Source organism: Suncus etruscus, chromosome 18 (assembly GCF_024139225.1).
Source record: "Suncus etruscus isolate mSunEtr1 chromosome 18, mSunEtr1.pri.cur, whole genome shotgun sequence".
Classification (NCBI taxonomy): Eukaryota; Metazoa; Chordata; class Mammalia; order Eulipotyphla; family Soricidae; genus Suncus; species Suncus etruscus.
Genome location: NC_064865.1, coordinates 47,311,340 through 47,335,432, shown reverse-complemented (window position 1 = coordinate 47,335,432; position 24,093 = coordinate 47,311,340). Strand labels below are relative to the sequence as shown.

Genomic DNA, 24,093 nt, shown 5'->3' with positions numbered 1-24,093 from the left:
TGTTCACACTTCAGTAAATGAAAACAAGGAGCCAGAGAGATAGTATAGTGGTTAAGGCACTATTGTAAAGATCCTCTGAGTACCAAGTAGGAAACAGATTCTGTGTACTATAAGCATGTCCCCAAAACAACCACCACCAGTAAAAACGCATACTCATTGTCCATTTGTATGTCTATGTCTTTTTTTTTTTGTTTTTTGTTTTTTTTTTTTTGTTTTTCGGGCCACACCCGTTTGATGCTCAGGGGTTACTCCTGGCTAAGCACTCAGAAATTGCCCCTGGCTTAGGGGGACCATATGGGATGCCGGGGGATCGAACCGCGGTCCTTCCTTGGCTAGCGCTTGCAAGGCAGACACCTTACCTCTAGCGCCACCTCGCCGGCCCCATGTCTATGTCTTAATTAAACATACGTTCACATAAAATCTTGTGCACAAAGGTTCATAGCAGCAATAGTCATAAGAGCCAAAAGTGAAAACAGCTGAAGTGTTCATTAGAAAAAGAAATGTCCAGGCATGTGTGGCTTAATGAAACTTCAGTCAAAGACAGACCAGATATATGACAATGATCCTATGAGGCTGCACAACATAGCCCGGTTTTGTAGCAGGGTATGCCACCCAGATTTGTGTTAGAACACTGTGATATCTGCATGGTAGTGAACTCCTCAAATGATGCCTTTCTTATTACAAATTTCCTCCATTAAGCCATGCATGACAGTCAATTTATAGAATGGAATATTCTTGGCCAGGAAAAGAACGAGGTAGAGTAAGGAATAACGGTGATCAAAAATATATGCTTCGTGTAAGTCTTGAACGAAAGACCACACATTGAATGATCCCTTTAGTATGACATTTCCAGGAGAAACAACTCCAGACACTAGGAGAGTAGGTTACCAATCATCTAAGAGCTGGGGAAGGTGGTGGTGCGGGTGTGCGTGTGTGTGTGTGTGTGTGTGTGTGTGTTTTGAGACTCAGAGCAATTGATAACAAGTAAGGTATTGGCATGTAGGATGATACAATGCTCAGAAATTGACTAGTGGTGAGTGAGTGACTGAGTGCTGACTGGAAGGACTGAATTGTACAAATTAGATGGGCAAACTATATGGGTTATGAATAAAAAACTTAATAAAACCAATGGGTTGTTGTTTTGTTTTGTTTTGCTTTTTGCTTTTTGGGCCACACCTGATGACTCTCAGGGGTTACTCCTGGCTATGCACTCAGAAATTGCTCTTGGCTTGGGGGACCATATGGGATGCCGGGGGATCAAACTATGGTCTGTCTTATGCTAGTGCAGGCAAGGCAGACACCTTACCACTAGTGCCACCGCTCCGGACCCAATAAAACCAGTGTTAATACAAATTTAAAAAAATGTCACCAGGTGCCACTCTTCTCATACAGAACTTATTGTTCAGTATTAGCAAAAAAGACCTTGTAGGTTTAAAAGGAAGTTTCAGTATGTCTCTATAACCCCACACTTGCACCTCCCAAGAAACTGGTTATTTAGATTAGTGCTACGCTTTCTGCACCCAAAGAACTGGAGGTGAGGGGAGTACAGGTTCATACCCCTTCAAATATACATTACCCCACCATGCTGATGATTAAAATGCTGATATTCTTCCACCCCACCCCACTTGGTACCTTTCATCACATCTTCCCTGGGACCCTCATTCCATAGAGTTCAAGGGGTTCTTTGACTTTTGTCTGTTCACTGATTTCTTTCTACCCCTCATCAAAGGCACCTGGAAGTGGCAAAACTGTAGTTGGAAAAATATATTGGCTTAAACATATTATAGTCACTGGTATGAATATATTGGTCTTTTAGAACCTTCCCATCCTCAAAGACCTGTCTGAAGTCTTTGGTTCAAGGTATTCAAACCACACCTCTGTGTACCTAAGCAGACCCCAGAGACCCCCCCCCCCCCCCGTCTCTGCCTTTTGCACAGAATCCTAGTTCTTAGCCCAGCCCAAATGCCCTTCACTGGGGAATGAGATTCAGGGGACAAAGCCATGAATGTTTCTAACCACGTTGCAAAAGGGTGAAGATGGTTTGGGTAATGTGCTTTAGGTACACATTTAGGGGCCAGTCCTGGCCCCTCTACAGCAGCAATTCAGTAGAAAATGTCCCTGTGGGAGCACAGAGTCAGCTCCCAGGAAGTGTGTCTGGACCCAATGGGATTCCAAAACTGTAGTTGGTGCTCAGAGCCAGTCCAGAAAACAATTCAAAATTTCTATAAAAAAAAAAGTGATTATAGAAAGAGCTTGAACAACAGAAAAGCTCCTATGACTGTATTGCAGTAAATGGCTAAAGTGCCTAATGAAATTTTGGTGAATTGAAACATTATCATTTTCTCAGTGACTATCCTTCACTCAAAGTGGAAAAAAAGGCAAGTGAAGAGCTGAAGAGACAGTACAGGGGTTAAGGTGCCTCCTTACACTGAGCTAAACTGGATTAGGTTCCCCAGAACTGAATGTGGTTCCCTAGGGCACTGCCAGGATCAATTCCTGAGCACAAAGCTAGGAATAAGGCCTGAGCAAAGCCTGGTATGACCCCCATCTGAGCCCAAACCAGACCAAACCAAAACAAATTCCGAGTATGTATTATTGGTCCTAACTGGGAACTACAATATTTTTTCTTTATACACACTGTCCACTTTTCCATGTTCCATATAAAACTCTCTAATAGTGTTCAAGATCTGTTTCTTCTGGCCCTAGTTTAGACCTACATTAGTGACAGAAAGAGGCAACTAGAGGCAGCTACCCAGATGGTTCAGTTTTCAAGTTTCCTTCCTCTGAACAGTTAGGAGATGCTAGCAAGATTTTTCCCCAGGAACTCCTCGAGTTGCTGAGTGGGGTTCATTTCTGCTTCCAACATCTATGGCCTCAGCAGGGTGTCCCACTCTGAAGCCTCATACCCAGTGGCTGAACCTATTTCTTTTCTTTCTTCTTTTCCCCCAGGTTCCTCCCCTCAGCTATTTCCAGGGCTGCCATGACAACCTCAATGATGGAGAATCCCAAGAAACCACAAATCCCTTAAGTAGTTGAAGAGACTGGTTTGGTCTCATTTCTCAGATCTGTCACCTCCATAGGAGGGCTCACTATACACATTAACAATTTCTTTTTTGGCTTTTGGACCATACCCAGTTGCACTCAGGGGTTACTCCTGGTTCTGAGCTCAGAAATCACCCCTGGCAGGCTTGGGGCACCACATGGGATGCTGGGAATTTAACCTGGGTCTGTCTTGGGTAGCCCAAGTGCAAGGCAAATGCTTTACCTATTGCTGTGCTATCGCTCCCACCCTCTTCCAATTAGGTTTTGTTTTTTGTGCCATACCTGGCAGTATTCTGAACTTACTCTTAGCTCTGCACTCTGGGATCACTCCTAGTATGGCTTAGGGAACCCGAATGGGTGCAAATCTGACTCAGTTTTCTGCAAACAAGTGCTTTCTCCATTCAACTCTTTCCCCAACCCTGCTAATTTCCCGTTAAGGCTGGGTAGCATCTATGACTTGCACTGGGGAGGGAAAAGTCCCCTGAAGTTAGTTTTCTTCCAGGGAAAAAAACCCTTGGTTCAGTCTTGGCTACATTCCTAACAGCCTTTGGGCCAGGCTCATCTGTTCTTACAGAGCTTATTTAGTGCACCCCAAATTACCTCTTCAACACATTTCCTAAAATCTTTCATTGGGCTGATTGATGGAATCATTTCACTTCCTGTTCTTCATCTCACTTCATTACCTGATGCCTCTCTGATTCCCTCTGCTCGCCTATCTACTCTATCTTGATTCATGTGTGTGTTGGTAATTCTAGAAGACCAATCTACAGCAAAAAACTCCCAGAGCTGTCTTGCTATCTGTAGAAATACTTTGTGGTGACAGGCACTCTAAGACCCAGTGTTTCTGGGAATTCAATATAAGAGATTTCAACCTAATATATTATGTTATAGATTCTATACTATATATTAATAGAATATAGAATATAAGAGAATTCAATAGCAGCCCATCCCAGAGACAAACTTCCGAAAAACACAAATACTGTCAGAATAACTGGTTACAGTTCAACTCTTTTGGTTTAACTGCAAAAAAAAATATAAGTTTTTATTTCCTTTTCAGTTTAGTGCAAACTCATTATGAACTTTTGGATGCAATCACTCACGAACACTGAGAGGTTCTAGGAACACATGTCAAACAAGAGATGAACTGAAAAACTCGTCAAAGAAGTTACATACCTGTGTTTGTAGTCCTTTAAGACCCTGTTAGTGTAAAAGGTGGCCGCGTCATTCATCTCCTTGACATAAGGGCCGGGTTTGGGGGACTGAGAGAACAGGATCATCACCCAAGCATAGAAGGACAAAAGAGAGAAGAAAGAAATGGTGTGAAGAAGAAGGGAAGCAATGGGATGAAAGCTAGAGGCAAATTTGGCTTCAGTGGACATTCAGAAAACTCTTTGCATGTCTCAGATTTTCTAGCATGGTGTTTCCAATAGGGCAAGAGAGAGAGAGAGAGAGATATGAGAATGCCCATTTAGGGAGACCCTAGAAGGAAGCTCCCTTAGGAGGGGCAGGTGGAAGGGGAGGAGCCTTGTAGCTAACCTCCCCTCTCCCACATGGGTTGGGTGTTGGCAGCATGCCCAGAGGACTCACCACAGCTATCCAGCCCAGGGCAGGAATGCTTTCACTGACAGCTGAGAGATGGTTAAACATATCACTTCCTCGATTCCTCTCTCTGAAGCTTTGGATTTCTTGAATCTTTTCTGATATTGGTTTCAGAAGTGCTGCCACATCATTCTGGAAACAAATACAAAATAGGGTTAGGGAGAACTCTATGCTGCTCTCCGTTCATGCTCACCCATGCCTCGGTGCTTATAGGACTCCCCATTCATTCATCCAGCGACGCAAAAGAAACCTAGAGTTACCTTTCACAAGGGGTTGGAACTGTGGTGGTTTTGCAATGCTGTATTTTTCCTTTCTTTTCAATTTTTGTTTGTTTTCAGGCTACACCTGGTGGTGCTCAGGGGTTACTCCTAGTTCTGAACTCGGAAATTACTCCTGGAATATTTGGGGGAACCATATGGGATGCCAAGAATTGAACCTGGGTCAGGAGCCTGCCAAGCAAAATCTCTACCTGCTGTGTTATCATTCCAGCCCCTTTAATTCTAAATTTTAATTAAAGAATTGGGATTCACAACGTTATTGATAGTTAAGTTTTAGGTACCTAATATTTCAATACCAATCCCAGAGTCAACTCCCCCCACAAGTGTACCCATAGTCCATCACCCCAACATCCTACATCCCTCTCCTTGCCTGCCATCTTGACAGGCACATTAAAAAATTTGGTGGTTGCAGCTTAGATCTCATTTTGTAGTTTTATTTTTCTTTATTGATGTTTGAACCTTTATCTAAACACTTCGATCTAACAAGGTTGTTATTATACAGCTGTTTCAAGTAGTCAATGTTTAAACACCACCACCACCAGCATGACCTTTCCTCCAGTACTGACCCTAGTTCCCCATGGTTCCACCATCAGCCTGCAGAAAATAATTTACTTAACATTACTTGTTGTAACACATACCTTAAATGGTGTTACTTAAGTCATGGTCTAAGAATTTACTGAGGATTTACCGTATTTTCCGGCATATAAGATGACTTTTAAAACAAAAAAAGTCAACTGAAAATCAGGGGTCATCTTATACGCCGAGTATATCCCGAAAAATGTTTCAATATGCCGCTAAACAAAAATTGTCTGAATATTGCCACAAAACGAATTTTCCAACTCAATCCTGCACCAATCACTGCCAGGCTGCTCGGACCACCTCTCTAACTCAGCCAATCCAAGCAGGCTTTTGATGCATGCAAATTAGACAATGTTCTGTACTGAACCTACACTATCAAAAGCCTGCTCAGATCAGCCAGAGTCAGAGAGGAAGTCTATTAAAGTATAACCTTTGAACCTTTGCTTGTTGTGATTGGCTCACTGTGGTACATACAGTTGCAGCACAGGAATGTTTTGTCTGATACAGCGAATATAGGCCTAAACCTATGTTTTAACTGCAAAATTAGGGAGTCGTCTTATACGCCCGGTCGTCTTATACACTGGCAAATACGGTACTGTTAGGGGCTAGTTGAACCTTCTGTGTGGTGACCATTTTCACTCACTGAACTTAGTGAGATTCCACACAACTTTCCCATTGAAATTTCTGACTCCTACTGGACTGTCAGAACCATGAAATCAGATGTCACATATGTGGTTGCACTCTAGTAGCTGCAGAACCTGGATGATTCAGCAACCTGGCATTATAGCTAGGTCATTTGTTTGGCAGAGGAGTATAGGTACGAGTGGACCTCTGGTCCTTTCTTTACCACCATCTTGAGAAGGATCCAGAGACCTCAACCTGGAGACCAGGCCTACCTGTGACAACTCAACTCTGGAGTCTCTCCTATTTTTATTTTCTAAAGTATAAAAATTATAGATACCTTTTTTCTTGTTTCAGGAGGAGATGCCCCTCAATTAGTACTCAGAAGATGAATTTTAGTGAATCAGACAAGCAATATATTGCAAGAATATGAGAATGTGGTTGTTTGGGCATTGGGTGTTGTCAATGACTTGGGGCACCCTGGCAATATTCAAGTTCCCAGGTTCCTGCAGGGCTGCAAATGGCAGTGCTTAGGGAACCAAATACCACGTACTATGTCCACGTTGGGCATATGCTAGGAAAACACCAGAATCACTTTACTTTCTTTCCATCCCTGTAAATAATTTAATATTAATATCATCTCCTGATGCATGTTGGGTGGAAAATCCCACAATATTTGAAAAATAATATGAAAACTCCTATGTAGAACACAGTGAAATTGATTGTGACCAAGTTATATTTTCACACAGGATGCACAGTAAAGTCAAATTAGTCTGTAGCATCTGTGTGAAAGAGAGATCAGTAAAATTTCTCTTACTTTTCTTGTGGGAGAATGATGTGTGTGGGGTGTGTGAGTTTATGGCTTTGCCATAGTTATCAGAATCCATGTAAGAAGCAGAACTCCGGCGGCGGAGGTGTTTTCTAAGACCATGTGATGGTTTATAATATATTTAACTTCATTGGTTTGGCTGTTTATACCATTCTTGGCTAACCCAGACAATGACTATTGGTCATTCACTTCTTTTTTGTTTTGTTTTTAGGTAATGACCTGGCAATTTGGGTCTCTGTGCTGGGCATTGTGTAAGGGGGCATTTCCAGTGGTATTCAAGAGACTAAGCAGAGCAAGGGACCAAACTTTTCATGTGTTCAGTCCAAACAGCACTGGGTTAACAGACAGAAAGAGTAATGTCAGAAGACATGATGGCCTCAAGCACAGGCAGAAAAAGACCCCCGACTTTCAAAATACTGTGAAATGAACTTTGAAATATCACCAAGACAGGTATTGTCCCTTTCTCTGTAGTTCCTATATTTCCAGGTTACTACCCTCAACTACAGATTGTATCTAAGAAGAGACTGAATTTTTCTGTGTCAGGGATTGAATCTAGAACCTCTGATTTACATGAAGATATTATGAGAGAGTCCTAAGAGATAGTACAGTGGGTAGGGCATTTGTTTGCCTTGCATGCAGACAACCCAGGTTCTACCCCTGGCATCCCATATGGTCTCCTGAGTCTGCCAAGTGTGAATTTTGAGCATAGAAGTAATATCTCAGCGCTGCTGAGTGTGGCCCCCAAACAAAAACAAACTGTATTCTGAGAGAGGAAGCGAAACCTTACTCACTGACTGAAGCCTCATCCCCCACCCTTTCTTTCTAGGTAACTTGACCTTACCTGCAAGACCCCGCCCATTTCCTGGGAGGGTCTTGGAAAAGGTAGATAAGATATGGACCAGAGGGGATTGGGCCCTTTTGCTCTTTTGGTCTTTGGCCAGCATGGAGGTCAAAGGGAAGATGGCTGAAAGGAGTTAAGATGCAGGGCTAGCTAAGAATAGCAAACGCTTAGGGTATGAATAAAACTGATGCTTCCTGATGCCTGTCTCTGGATGAGTCTGATTCCACCGTTCACCTAAACCTGGGACCCGCCAGCTGAATGGGGATCGGGGAGCCACGTGGCCTGGGATGGCAGAGAAAGATCCCTCCATCCACCTCTATCCAGCTCCATCATTAATCATTTAACACTACAACTGACTTTCATTTTACTATGTGGTTTCATTTGTTTGACTTGATTGTGAGGTCTTTGTAACCCCATCCTGCATTCTTCGTGTGTAACCTTACCTACAAGAAAGATCCTCCCATTTCTAGGAGGGGTCTTGGGAAGGTTATAAAAGGTTTGGCCTCAGGGGCAAAAGGGGGTTTGCATGGATGCAGGATAAAGAAGGAAGCAGGAGGAGATCTCTGAGGGACAAGATACAATGCAGGGCTGAATAGGAATCCAGTGTAAATGGTTATGGTAGGCCACACATGTGGTGGCTAGGGCATGAATAAAGCTGATATTTCTTGGAGTCTGTTTGTGGATGATTTCCTCGGCTCTACCTGAACCTGCTGACCTGCCAGCTGGAGGGAGTTGGAGCCACGTGGTTTTGGGCTGGAGGAGAAAGGCCTCTATAACCATCCACCACCATCCAAGCCCATCCAAAGGGCCTTCTTATTATTTAATTCTACAGTCCTGTTGGGAACCTCTTACTGCACCTAACTTACACTGTAAATTTCTTTAAAGTTTCAGTACATATAGTCAGAAACTGAATTTATAGGGCTTGGCACTATCTGTAGCTTCAAGCATACAAGGAGTCATGCAGTCTGTCCCCTGCAGAAGCAGAGGCCATGCTGTTCCATCAGATGCTGCAGTATCTCCCCTGTCACCCCCACCCTCCAGCATTCTTCCCAGAACAGATACCCAGTAACTTGATTTGTGTGTGTGTCCCAGAGAAAAAGCCACATCTCGGCCTTCAGCTTTGTAAAAAAAAAAAACAGTTAGTTGAAAAAGCTTTCACAGTATTATGCAAAATCTTCTTTGCAGACAGTGACATGGAAAAGTCCCTTACAGCTCTTTGCTTTTTTTTTTTTTGAACCAAGACGTCAGAGCAAAGGTTCCTTCCCTTGACTACACACTGAAATCACCCAGGGAGCTTTTAAAAATAGAGGCCCTGGGAGCCCCCTTGTCCAGAGATTTAAATAGCTTGGAGAAGAGGCTGGTCTGGGAGAAATGGAAAAACTCTCCAGAGGCAGATATGACCCTCGAGGAGGGCAGTACTGGTTTAACACTCCAGAGGGCATTCTTTGCTACCTGAGACTATTAGAGATAACGTTGCCTTCAATCATGATGGTATCCAGACCTCACTTCCGAACTCCTTTCTAGAGACTTCTCTAAAAGCAATGTTGCTTGAAGGGGCTTCAGAATTAGATTGACCTTGGCTCACATCTCAGCTCTGCACTTATGGTCTCTGGGGCCTTGAGCAAAAGATGCAGTGGGAGGTGTAGTCTGAAAAATCTCCATCTGACAGTCAGTGAAGATGGTAACTATTGCTGACAGGCAAACAGACAGGGCCTTTGAAACCTCAGGCATATGAAAGATATATGATCAATGGAAGCTATTATGTTTATCACTATTATAAAAAAGCTCATATAGGAAGCAAAAGGTTGTTTCCTATGAAACATTTATTTTGCTTCAGGCTGGCACAAGAATGCAGTAAGTAAGGTGCCTGTCTTGTACACTGCTGACCTGGGTTCAATCCCTGGTAACCCATATGGTCTTTCATGCAGTGGTAAAAGTAAAATTCCTGTATGCAGAACTAGGAGTAACCACTAAACACAGCTGGATGTGGCCCCAAAGAAAATAATTAGTTGATTCAAGAAGAGAGGTTAAATACCCACATCGTTTGCAGGATTTTAGAATTACAGAAGTCTAAGTGAGGTTCCCTAGTTTAGATTGTCTTTTTGGTGAGGGGAAGGAGAGGGTTTAGGGTCACATCTGCCTGCTCTCAAGACTTATTCTTGGCTCCGTGCCCAGGAATCACTCCTGGTGGTACTCAGAGGGTGCCTTATGTGGTTCTAGGAATGGAACCAGGGTCAGTCACATGCAAAGCAAGTGCCTTGCCTGCTGTACTATTGTTCTGGCACATTTCTGAGAGAAACAAAGGCAAGAAGCAAGAGGAGCCAGAGAGATAATAGTTGGTAAGGAGCTTGCCTGGCACGCAGCAGACCCAGATTTAATCCCCAACATCTTAAATGGTCCCCCAAGCATTGCCAGGAGTGATTACTAAGTGCAGAGCCAGGAGTGATCACTGAATACTGCTGTATTTAATCTTCACCCCAAAAGTAAAAAATAAATAAAAAGGCAAAGAGTTTTCCAAGCTCTCAGTGTCATTTTTATTTCTTTGTTGAAAAAGTGGGAGAAACAAGAATTTACTGCAGATACTTGTGAAATGGTGGGTTGTGTGTTCCCTGATCCCCAGAGAGGGGGAGGGATCCCCATGTCCCAAGTCTGGGTAGGACAAGAGACACAGGTCCAGCAGCAAATCCGAAGCAAGAAATAATCCACACACAGTTGGGAAGGAATAGCAGGCCAGAAACTCACACCGTGAGCTATTCACCCACAAGCCAGTTGCTCCACCACGTGGAACCATGAGCCAAGATGGCAGCTTCTCCTCCAGGCCTCCCAAGCAAAACAAAGCCCACCCCCAAAGGAAGGGGAAAGGCCAGATGAAGAGGCACTGGAAACACATCTTTTTAACATGTAAACCAAAGGAACCAATCGAGAGACATCTAATTAGCAAGGCAATATGAGGACCAATCCAAAGGCCTCTGCCAACATACTAGTCATGTCTGTAGAAAATTCTGGGATCCCTTCCCACCTGCTCGCTTTCCCTTGGACATCTACCAAAACGGTCACCTAAATGTAACATGTAATAAAACCTGAGAAGTTGGTAGGAGTTGAATTGTTGATTCAAATGTGACTTCATCATCACTGTTCTGGAAAAAGTCCTAGACAGGTAATGAAGGTAAAATGACATCAGGAAGATGGACCTTCATCCTTTATGCTTGGTGCCCTCCTGAAATGAGGAGATAAGAGCGCTGACAACCATGATGGAAGACCATGTTAGGTATGTGAGAGAAAGGATGGTGACCCAAAAGAAGGGGCCTCAGGAAAAATTCTTCCTTCACCTCACCTGAGGCTTCTCCCTAGTTTTCAGAATGAAGGGAAGATAAAGGCCTGTAGTTTTTCAGTCATGCAATCTATCATGGTTTGTTGTGGTAACACCACCAAAGGAATATTAGTGTGTACCATGAGGAAAAGGAATCTTCCTCTTTCCCCACAAAAGCCTTTATCAACACTTCAGAAAACAATCCCCTTGACCAGTCTCTGTCTCAGTCCAACCATCCTGTTCTTGTTTGATCATGGCTACTAGAAGAGGGTTAGATGATCAAGATTGGAATTTCAATCATTGGAAGGGATTCTTGTTAGTTCCAATTCCTATACTCTGTCAGAGGTGGAACCAATTTTTCCAAGCTGACTTTTAATCATGGTAAAACTATCAGGAAAGCATTCTAGTGTTCTCCAATAGTTTTCTCAGCTATACGATTCTTGCTGTAAAAAAATAAAATAATAAAATAAAAATACATTGAATAACAACAACAACAAAAAAGACTTTTGCTGTAGTGACACTTTTGAGAAAGGCCAGAATATCTAAATTGCTGGAGCTATCTGGCCTCTTGCCCCAAGGGAAAAAAGAACCAGAGACTGTGTATGTACAAAGCTAGATAGATTGATGGGGGGGCCATCTCTGTTTACCTCTAACTGCCCAAGAACAAATTCTCAAGCCTGTGAAGACAGACTATCCCGGGAGATATTTTATAAGCATTATCTGATGGAAACATCATAAAACGGACAGTTTGGCCATTGCATGCATAACTAACTTCACTAAAATGCAAAATAAAGGCGACATGGAGGCACTAAATGCAACAACTTGCACAACCCTGATAAACGCCACAGCTTTTATTTTGTGTCATTTGCTCCTGAACTTGAAAGAAGGCTTACTCTGACTCATCTGGAATTTGCACAGCTGGAATCAAACACACACACAGAGAGACTTAGAATTGTGCTGTGATTTTCATCCAGGCTGATGGCATGGGAAGGAAAGGGGGAGGTTATTAGTTCATGAAACTTCCTCCTATGTAAGTTTGAGGTATGTATTCGGCATACTTAATAAACACAGGGTTTTTTTTGTTTGTTTTGGTTTTTGGGCCACACCCAGTGATGCCCAGGGGTTACTCCTGGCTATGCACTCAGAAATCGCTCCTGGCTTGGGAGACCATGCCGGGGATCAAATCACTGTCCATCCTAGGTCAGTCGCATGCCAGGCAAATGCCCCACTGCTGTGCCACTGCTCCAGTCCCTAAACACAGGTTGAAATGAACTCACAGCAGAATTTTTCTTTTTCCCTCTTGATGTGAGATAATTCAAGAGGTCTTGTGGGGCTTTCCAAGGGCATATGGTGATGGTGGTTCAGCCACAGCTAGCAACTACTATGATCTGGAACAACCATGAAGAGGACAATTTGACAAAAGTTTCATTTATGTGATTGTTCTCATTCACCACTTGGTGAATAACCCTGAGACATGTTTCTCTGCAAGAAGAAAAGCGTTTTCAAGGTTCATGTGCAGATTAGCTAAAAGCCTCCCCCTGCCGCTTCTCCAGGTTTCTAAGGGCTTACAAAAGGTTTTGAAAAAAAAAATAAATTGGCCCAAGAGAGAAGATGCTCACACAGACTGTAAATTTCTGCAAATGTTTTCAGGGTTGATCTTGGCCTCATGGCACCTTAGTTTGGGGAGTATTGAGGGACTTCTTGTTTTGACACTTGGAGTTTCTGCTTTAAAATTGAGGAATTGAGACCCATGATCAACCTCATCTCAGTTTAGCTCCAGAAGTAATTGTTTTGCATAAAATGAAAGGAAAGAGCTTTAGCAGTGAGCTTTGTAGAAACTTTACCTAAAAAGGAAAACCATATTCCTTCTAGCTGGTTTCTAAGGAATAGAGCAAAGCCTGGGAGTTTGACCTCAAAGACGTGTGTGTCATGGGGTAAAACAAAATCAATCTATTATTTCTGGTAGGTAGAAAATGAATTGAATGGTTACTTTCTTGGGTTTTTTTTTTTTTTGGCCGGGGGGGGGGGGGTCCACAGCTGACTGTGTTCAGGGCTTACTTCTGGCTCTGAGCCTGGCATCTGGGCAAACCGTGTGGGATGCTGGGGATTGAACCTGAGTTGGCAAGGTAAGTATCTCACCTACAATACTCTCTCTAGCCCCTATTACTTCTTTTTAAAAGTGATATATTTTTCCTGATAATAGAATCAATATATACCCCTCATGGAAAACACGATGGAAAAACCAAACATTCTCACTTCATTCACATGAGAAAAACCCTTCTGATTGTTGATTTGTTTTCCCCCATGTGCATAGATCATTTGAAAATTACAGTCATCTCCCCCTAAAGAATGGTCCTACAAGTTGAAATCCAATCAGTTCAATTCAAACAAACAGCTCAGAAACAAATAAAAACCTGTCAATATGCTCTTGGCAAGGACTGTGAGAGTGTTCTCTTGCTAAAAAAAGGGATGTTTTCAACGTAAATACCAAAATGGACTGCTAGTACAAAGTGGACAAATTTAACAGTGTTCAAAAAAAAATCGAACTTTTAAATCTTTGGACTCCCTAATTTCAAATCCTAAGAAATTTAATGACAGACAAGACCCCTTGTCCTCTCTACTAAACCTTTATTTTTCTCTTGAATTATTGTTGCCATTGTTGTTTTATAGACCACATGGGTATTGCTCAAAGCATGCTCCCATCTTGGTGCATAAGGGAGATCACTCCTCAGTAGTGCTTATAGAACAAACAGCCTTCTGAGTTGACTCCCCACACCCTCAAGCAGTACTTCTTAACCAATCATACAACTCAATATGAATCAATGTTGGGCCCATGGATTTTTGTGAAGTTTAGACCTATGTGTTAGTTAGGGTATAGGAAATGTACATTATAGTGTTTAAATACTCATGCAATTTGTTTTCTCCATACAGTGAAGTTTTCTCATATGTGTACACATTTCTTTTGTAATCAAGGGAGAAGTTTGAAAGCATGTTAGCCAGTTTTGTACCTCAATAGTAGAAAAATGTCCCACAGGCACAATGAAATTTAGAGCCACATGTGATATTAAGGCTTTTATACCATTAGGGAGATACCTTAAAGAAATATTGAGAAATTGGGGCCGGTGAAGTGGCGCTAGAGGTAAGGTGTCTGCCTCAAAAGCGCTAGCCAAGGAAGGACTTTGGTTCGATACCCGGCGTCCCACATGGTCCCTCCAAGCCAGGGGCGATTTCTGAGCACTTAGCCAGGAGTAACCCCTGAGCATCAAATGGGTGTGGCCCCCAAACCAAAACAAACAAACAAAAGAAATATTGAGAAATTATCACAATAAATTATACAGAGAAAGAAGAATAATCAACATTCTGTCTGCAAAGATCACCCACGCCAGAAACTTGTTTTCTTCTGATATATATAAGTAATATATATATACACACACACATATATAATTTGAGTATATTCTGATAAAAGCAGAGATTGTTTTCACCATATAGAAAATAATTGAGGCAGATCTCTTTTCATCAGGAATGTTAATCTAAGTTAATTTGTTATGGTGCTAATGTTCTAGGCTTCTTACCCTTCATGCTCCTCTTATATAAAAGTTTTCTGCTACTCAGGAGCATTTGTATAAGCTTCATAGAAATAATTTTAGAAACACTTGTACCTTTAAGACAATGTCAAAATTTAAAACATATGCAAATATCTCAGAAGTCAAAGTAAATTAGTGAAGCCCACACATGTATATATTCTATGATACTTGCAATTTCCTGGTGTCAGGACAAATTTCTTGCCACGTATTTTTATATGCTCACAAGACTTTATATTCCACACACCTGTGGCTGTTAAATGCTATTAAAAATTATACTGAGGGCCAGAGTGGTAGCACAGCAGTAGGGTGTTTGCCTTGTATGCAATCTACCTAGGATGGACCTGGGTTTGGTCCTTGGCATCCCATATAATCCCCCGAGTCTTCCAGGAGTGAATTCTGAACACAGAGACAGGGGTAATCCCTAAGCACCACAGGTATGTCTCCCCGAACCAAAAAAAAAAAAAAAAAAAAGCCTGAAAATCTCAAAAGACTTAAAAATAACTCTTTCTTTCTTTCTTTCTTTCTTTCTTTCTTTCTTTCTTTCTTTCTTTCTTTCTTTCTTTCTTTCTTTCTTTCTTTCTTTCTTTCTTTCTTTCTTTCTTTCTTTTTTCTTTCTTTTCTTTCTTTCTTTCTTTCTTTCTTTCTTTCTTTCTCTCTCTCTCTCTCTCTTTCCTCTTCCTTCCTTCCTTCCTTCCTTCCTTCCTCTTCCTTCCTTCCTTCCTTTCTTCCTTCCTTCCTTCCTTCCTTCCTCTTCCTTCCTTCTTTTCTTTCTTTCTTTCTTTCTTTCTTTCTTTCTTTCCTTCTTTCTTTCTTTCTTTCTTTCTTTCTTCTTTTCTTTCTTTCTTTTCTTTCTTTCTTTCTTTCTCTTTCTTCTTCTTTCTCTCTCTCTCCTTCCTTCCTTCCTTCCTTCCTCTTCTTCTTTCTCTTTCTTTCTTCTCTTTCTTTCTTTTCTTTTCTTTCTTTCTTTCTTTCTTTCTTTCTCTTTCTTTCTTTCTTTCTTTCTTTCTTTCTTTCTTCTTTCTTTCTTCTTCTTTCTCTCTCTCTCTCTCTCTCTCCTTCCTTCCTTCCTTCCTTCCTCTTTCTTTCTTTCTTTTTTCTTTCTTTCTTTCTTTCTTTCTTTCTTTCTTTCTTTCTTTCTTTCTTTCTTTCTTTCTTTCTTTCTTTCTTTCTTTCTTTCTCTCTCTCTCTCTCCTTCCTTCCTTCCTTCCTTCCTCTTTCTTTCTTTCTTTCTTTCTTTCTTTCTTTCTTTCTTTCTTTCTTTCTTTCTTTCTTTCTTTCTTTCTTTCTTTCTTTCTTTCTTTCTTTCTTTCTTTCTTTCTTTCTTTCTTTCTCTCTCTCTCTCTCTCTCTCTCCTCCTTCCTTCCTTCCTTCCTTCCTTCCTTCCTTCCTTCCTTCCTTCCTTCCTTCCTTCCTTCCTTCCTTCCTTCCTTCCTTCCTTCCTTCCTTCCTTCCTTCCTTCCTTTCTTTCTTTCTTTCTTTCTTTCTTTCTTTCTTTCTTTCTTTCTTTCTTTTTTTTGTGGAGCCACACCTGTCAGCACTCAGTGGTTAGTTTTGGCTCTGTGCTCAGAAATTACTCTTGGCAGGCTCAGGGCACCATATTGGATGCCAGGAATCGAACCCAAGTTCGTGCAAGGCAAATACCCTCCCTGCTGTGCTATCTCTTTGGACCCAATTTTTTCTTTAAAAAAAAAAAAAAAGTCGCCTTCCAGCAGTGGTTGGAGGCTCTAGGGAGCACTCCTGGGGGGTATAGGAACTGCTCAGTGCTGGGCCCAGTGAGGCAGCATTGTTTGGACACAGCATTGTTGGGGTTCATCAAGGCTACACCTTGAGTGCTCCAGGGACCTTCAGGTGGGACTAGAGAGCAAACACAGAGTCTCAGACACTGCAAATGCTTGCTCCACCCCTTTAAGTTATATCCCCAGCTCCCTAATCCTTCTCAAAGTACAAAGCCCAAAATACTTAGACTTCATGGGAATGAATGAGTTAGGAGAGCTAGAACCATCCTGACACCTAAGAAAGAAGCATTCAACAGGCAAAGACTCCGGGTTACGATTATTATTTTAGTTGTAGTGGTGATGGTGGACCAGAGGACCACACCCAGCAGTACTGAAGATTCCGGGGATCAAACCCAGGACCTCACACATCACATGCATATGATCTACCACTTGAGTAACATCTTTAGCTTTTTGTTTTGTTTTGTTTTGTTTTTTGGCCACACCCATTTGACGCTCAGGAGTTACTCCTGGCTATGAACTCAGAAATCGTTCCTGACACCAGGCGGGGAAAATCCGCGAAAGTACACCGGCCCAGTGGGGCTCAGCTGTGAAAGACTGTGAGTGTGACCTGTCTATGTCTGTCTACTGTCCTCTTGCGTGAAACTCTTGCGAGTGGGGCAAAAAGAGCCTCCAGAAACCTCGCTCGCCCAGACGCCATTTTCAGGGAGGGACTTCAGAGCATAAAAGCCGGCTATCCTTTGCAAAAGCTGGCTCCCTGTGTGTGACACCAGGCGGGGAAAATCCGCGAAAGTACACCGGCCCAGTGGGGCTCAGCTGTGAAAGACTGTGAGTGTGACCTGTCTATGTCTGTCTACTGTCCTCTTGCGTGAAACTCTTGCGAGTGGGGCAAAAAGAGCCTCCAGAAACCTCGCTCGCCCAGACGCCATTTTCAGGGAGGGACTTCAGAGCATAAAAACCGGCTATCCTTTGCAAAAGCTGGCTCCCTGTGTGTGACACCAGGCGGGGAAAATCCGCGAAAGTACACCGGCCCAGTGGGGCTCAGCTGTGAAAGACTGTGAGTGTGACCTGTCTATGTCTGTCTACTGTCCTCTTGCGTGAAACTCTTGCGAGTGGGGCAAAAAGAGGCTCAGAGGAGCACGGCCGCTCCGCTTCGCTACGCGGCCGTGCACTCTTTCTAAGGAAAGAACTCCATTGCAACAAGAAGGAAAAATCACACTAAGAACGGCGCTATATCACAGAAGCAAACATTTCTCTCTGGACTGTCTTCTCTGTTACATGCTCGGGCCTAAGATTTGACCCAGTGTGAGGCTTCATCCACGGAGGACTCCCCTCCCTTAGAGGCAAGTCAGCCCATCCAGAAAGGGAGGAGCCAGAGGAGTGTGCTGCCTACATCATATAGACAATGAATACCACTACAACACGTAGAAAAACCCACAATACAAATGTGACAATGGGGAAACAGCGCAGGCCAGCATCAGACATAGAGAATGAAGATGACAATTCTGAGGACCAGATAATGACTGAACAACTAATCAACCTCTCAGATAAGGACTTTAGACTAGCAATATGGAAGGTGCTCAACAGACTCCAAGAAACCATGGATCGAGTTGAACAGAACACTAATAAGAACCAAGAAAATATGAAGGCAGAAATGACAAAACTCCAAACTGAAATAACATGTCAACTAACAGGCCTGAAAAACTCAGTAAACGAAGTGAATGACAAAATGGATAAGCTCTGGGACAGGGTATCAGAAGCTGAGAATAGACTTGGTGCTGTGGAAGATGAGATACATAACAATTCCATACAGCAGGAGAGATTGGACAAAAAACTTAAAGCAAATGAGCAGACAATGGAAAAATTAGTCAAAGAATGGGAACAGACGAAAATAGAAGTCTATGATAAGATCAACAGAAACAACTTAAGAATCATTGGAGTCCCAGAGACCCAGGAAGAAAATTTCCAGGAAGAATCAATGGTCAAGAACATCATTAAAGAGAAACTCCCAGAGCTAAAGAATATATGTGATCAAATCCTGCATGCCCGAAGAGTACCAACCAAAAGAGACCCCAGAAAAACCACCCCAAGACACATCCTAGTCACAATGACAAATCCCACAGATAGAGACAGAATTCTGAAAACAGCAAGATCAAAAGGGGAAATCATGTTCAAGCAAGCTTCCCTGAGATTTACAGCAGACCTGTCACCAGAAACGCTCAATGCCAGAAAGCAGTGGTGGGATATTGTGACAAGACTGAATGAAATGAATGCTTCACCCAGAATACTATACCCAGCAAAACTCACTTTCCGGTTTGATGGAAGAATACATGGTTTCACAGACAAAAAACAGCTCAGAAACTTCACAGACACAAAACCAGTCTTAAGAGAAAAACTGAAAGACCTAATCTAAGACAAGACTACCCAAAAGACACACCAAATTTTGAAATAAAGATGGCGTTAAATCCCAGGACAATTCTTTCTCTCAACGTCAATGGACTAAATGCACCAGTTAAGAGACACAGAGTGGCTAAATGGATCAAAAAACTCAATCCAACCTTCTGCTGCCTACAAGAAACGCACCTGAATAGTCAGAACAAACATAGACTCAAAATAAAAGGCTGGAGAAAAGTTATCCAAGCAAACAACACCCATAAAAAAGCTGGAGTGGCCATACTAATATCAGATAATGCAAACTTTATACTCAGGAAGGTTGTAAGGGACAAAGACGGACATTTTATATTAATCAAGGGGTACGTAGAGCAGGAAGAATTCACTCTCCTAAACATATATGCACCGAATGAGGGGCCAGCAAAATATTTAATACAACTGCTGACAAATCTGAAAAATAATATCAACAACAACACAATAATTGTGGGGGACCTAAACACGGCTTTGTCAACACTGGACAGGTCAACCAGACTGAAACCCAACAAGAATATACTAGACCTGAGGAGAGAAATGGAAGAAAGAGGCCTAGTGGATATATATAGGACACTCCATCCCCAGAAACCTGGATACACATTCTTCTCCAATGTACATGGGACATTCTCCAGGATAGACTACATGCTGGCACATAAAACATACCTCCATAAGATCAAGAGGATAGAAATTTTGCAGACTACCTTCGCTGACCACAAGGCTCTGAAATTATTTGTGAACTCCAAAGGGACTCAGAAGAAACACTTTAACACCTGGAAGTTAAACAGCCTCATGCTCAATAACCAGTGGGTCCGAGATGAAATCAAGGAGGAAATAAAAAGGTTCCTGGAAACAAATGACAATAAAGACACAAACTCTCAGAACTTATGGGACACAGCAAAAGCAGTACTGAGAGGAAAATTTATAGCTTTGCAAGCACACATCAGGAAGGAAGAAGGAGCTTACCTGAGTAGCTTAATGACACAGCTAATAGAACTAGAAAATGCTCAACAAAAGGACCCAAGAACAGGAAGACAGAAGGAAATAACAAAGCTGAGAGCAGAAATCAACGAAATGGAAACTCAAAAAACAATCCGAAAGATCAACGAAAGCAGAAGTTGGTTCTTTGAAAAAATAAACAAGATTGATAGACCACTGGCAAACCTAACAAAGAAAGAGAGAGAGAGAAACTTGATAACTCGTATCAGGAATGAAAAAGGAGAGATCACTACTGATATGACAGAGATTCAAAGGGTAATCAGAAACTACTTTGAAAAACTCTACGCCACTAAAAATGAGAACCTGGAAGAAATGGATAAATTCTTGGACTCTTATAATCTTCCACGGTTGAAGGAAGAGGATGTAGCATATCTAAACACCCCCATCACCATTGATGAAATTAAAACAGTAATCAAATGTCTGCCGAAAAACAAAAGCCCAGGTCCAGATGGATTCACTAATGAATTCTATCAAACTTTCCAAGAGGAACTACTGCCAATCTTGGCAAGACTCTTTCATAAAATTGAACAAACAGAAACACTTCCAAATAGCTTTTATGAAGCCAACATCACCTTGATACCTAAACCAGACAGAGACGCTACCAAAAAAGAAAATTACAGACCAATATCACTGATGAATGCAGATGCAAAGATCCTCAACAAAATCCTGGCAAATAGGATTCAATGCCTCATTAAGAAGATCATCCACTACGATCAAGTAGGTTTCATCCCAGGAATGCAAGGCTGGTTTAACATCCGTAAATCTATCAACATAATACACAACATCAATAACAAGAAAAATAAAAACCACATGATCATATCAATAGATGCAGAGAAAGCATTTGATAAGGTCCAACACCCATTCTTGATCAAAACTCTCAGCAAGATGGGAATGGAGGGAACCTTTCTCAATATAGTGAAGGCCATCTACCACAAGCCAGTGGCAAATATTATCCTCAATGGAGAAAAACTGAAAGCCTTCCCTCTAAATTCTGGCACAAGACAAGGCTGTCCTCTCTCACCACTCCTATTCAACATAGCACTGGAAGTACTTGCTATAGCGATTAGGCAAGAAAAGGATATCAAGGGAATCCAGATAGGAAAGGAAGAAGTCAAGCTCTCACTGTTTGCAGATGACATGATACTCTACTTAGAAAACCCTAAAGACTCTATCAAAAAGCTTCTAGAAACAATAGACTCATATAGCAAGGTGGCAGGCTACAAAATTAACACACAAAAATCAATGGCCTTTCTATACACCAACAGTAATAAAGAAGAAATGGACATTAAGAAAACAACCCCATTCACAATTGTACCACACAAACTCAAATATCTTGGAATCAACTTGACTAAATATGTGAAGGACCTATACAAAGAAAACTATAAAACTCTGCTCCAAGAAATAAGAGAGGACACACGGAAATGGAAACACATACCCTGCTCATGGATTGGCAGGATTAACATCATCAAAATGTCAATACTCCCCAAGGCATTATACAGATTTAATGCCATCCCTCTAAAGATACCCATGACATTCTTCAAAGAAGTGGATCAGACACTTTTGAAATTCATTTGGAACAATAAACACCCTCGAATAGCTAAAGCAATCATTGGGAAAAAGAATATGGGAGGAATTACTTTTCCCAACTTTAAACTGTACTACAAAGCAACAGTTATCAAAACAGCATGGTATTGGAATAAGGATAGGTCCTCAGATCAGTGGAATAGGCTTGAATACTCAGAAAATGTTCCCCAGAGATACAACCATCTAATTTTTGATAAAGGAGCAGGAAATCCTAAATGGAGCAGGGAAAGCCTCTTCAACAAGTGGTGTTGGCACAATTGGATAGCCACTTGCAAAAAATTAAACTTAGACCCCCAGCTAACATCATGTACAAAGGTAAAATCCAAATGGATTAAAGACCTCGATATCAGCCCCAAAACCATAAGATATATAGAACTGCACATAGGCAAAACACTACAGGACATTACAGGCATCTTCAAGGAGGAAACTGCACTCTCCAAGCAAGTGAAAGCAGAGATTAACAGATGGGAATATATTAAGCTGAGAAGCTTCTGCACCTCAAAGGAAATAGTGCCCAGGATACAAGAGCCACCCACTGAGTGGGAGAAACTATTCACCCAATACCCATCAGATAAGGGGCTAATCTCCAAAATATACAAGGCACTGACAGAACTTTACAAGAAAAAAACATCTAACCCCATCAAAAAATGGGGAGAAGAAATGAACAGACACTTTGACAAAGAAGAAATACGCATGGCCAAAAGACACATGAAAAAATGTTCCACATCACTAATCATCAGGGAGATGCAAATCAAAACAACGATGAGATACCACCTCACACCCCAGAGAATGGCACACATCACAAAGAATGAGAATAAACAGTGTTGGCGGGGATGTGGAGAGAAAGGAACTCTTATCCACTGCTGGTGGGAATGCTGTCTAGTTCAACCTTTATGGAAAGCGATATGGAGATTCCTCCAAAAACTGGAAATCGAGCTCCCATACGATCCAGCTATACCACTCCTAGGAATATACCCTAGGAACACAAAAATACAATACAAAAACCCCTTCCTTACACCTATATTCATTGCAGCTCTATTTACCATAGCAAGACTCTGGAAACAACCAAGATGCCCTTCAACAGATGAATGGCTAAAGAAACTGTGGTACATATACACAATGGAATATTATGCAGCTGTCAGGAGAGATGAAGTCATGAAATTTTCCTATACATGGATGTACATGGAATCTATTATGCTGAGTGAAATAAGTCAGAGAGAGAGAGAAAAACGCAGAATGGTCTCACTCATCTATGGGTTTTAAGAAAAATGAAAGACACCCTTGTAATAATAATTTTCAGACACAAAAGAGAAAAGAGCTGGAAGTTCTAGCTCACCTCAGGAAGCTCACCACAAAGAGTGATGAGTTTAGTTAGAGAAATAACTACATTTTGAACTGTCCTAATATTGAGAATGTATGAGGGAAATGTAGAGCCTGTTTAGGGTACAGGCGGGGGTTGGGTGGGGAGGAGGGTGATTTGGGACTTGGGTGATGGGAATGTTGCACTGGTGATGGGTGGTGTTCCTTTTATGACTGAAACCCAAACACAATCATGTATGTAATCAAGGTGTTTAAATAAAAAAAAAATTAAATAAAAAAAAAAAAAAAAAAAGAAATCGTTCCTGGCTTGGGGAGGAGGGGAACTATATGGGACAACGGGGATCAAACCGAAGTCCATCCTAGGCTAGCGCTTACCTCACCTCTCTGGCTCCATTTTTAGCTTTCTTATAATTTTTTTTTTTTTTTTTTTGGTTTTTGGGCTACACCCGGTGGTGCTCAGTGGTTACTCCTGGCTGTCTGCTCAGAAATAGCTCCTGGCAGGCATGGGGGACCATATGGGACACCGGAATTCGAGATTCGAACCAACCACCTTAGGTCCTGGATCGGCTGCTTGCAAGGCAAACACCGCTGTGCTATATTTCCGGGCCCTAGCTTTCTTATAAATTTTTAATGAAGATATTGAAACAATCCCTGAGTATAAAATACATATTTTTAGTCATAGATTTGGGGTGGTGGTGCTGCACCAGTGGTGCTCAGGTATTCTTCCTGACTCTGTGCTCAGGAGTGACTGCTGGAAGTTTTGGGGGGACCATATATGGGATCAAGGCATTAAACCAGGGTCAGTGGGATGCAAGGCAAACACCTTAACCTACTTATCTCTTCAGCCCATGGTTTCCTGTTTGCTACTGTTGTTTTTAAAGAAACAATTTCACATACATGAAAAAGCACAGAAAACAATAGCAGGCTCCCAAGCATAGGAAACACTGTTGATTGCTGCAGCTCTATGACTATGACATTTTCTGCTAGGGTCCTTTCTGATGATATTCTCTGCCACCTAGGTTGGGAGTTCAATGCAAGGGTCTAAAAGATGAGGTGCAGCCCAGACCCCGAAAACTTCCTGGGCCACTCGGGTAGTGCTGGAAGCCTTCTAGGGTTGCACCTAGCCATGTTCAGAGGACCATGTGATGCTGGAACTAAAACTGGGCTGGCCATAACAAGGTATATGCTTCAATTCCTGTGTCCTCTCTCCAGTCCATGATGACATTTCCCCTCCCTCCCCATTAACTTTAACCAAAAATACCAGAAGTAGGCAAAACCCAAGGACTTAGAACTGACAGTTTAGACAGAGCCTCAGGCCCTGAAACTTGTTTTCCTAGTAGTGTTAAGCAGTTG

The 24,093-nt window shown here is 41.9% G+C and overlaps 1 protein-coding gene across 1 annotated transcript in view; it reads right to left on the bottom strand.

The window, feature by feature from the left end:
• The window catches only part of CAP2 (cyclase associated actin cytoskeleton regulatory protein 2), a 172,011-nt gene that overhangs the window by 48,600 nt on the left and 99,318 nt on the right, over window positions 1–24,093 (bottom strand). The window contains exons 4-5 of the mRNA XM_049765257.1: window positions 4,630–4,773; window positions 4,216–4,301 (exon numbers count right to left, since the gene is read on the bottom strand). Coding sequence (XP_049621214.1) covers window positions 4,216–4,301; window positions 4,630–4,773 — 230 coding nt within the window. The remainder of the gene's footprint in view (window positions 1–4,215; window positions 4,302–4,629; window positions 4,774–24,093) is intronic.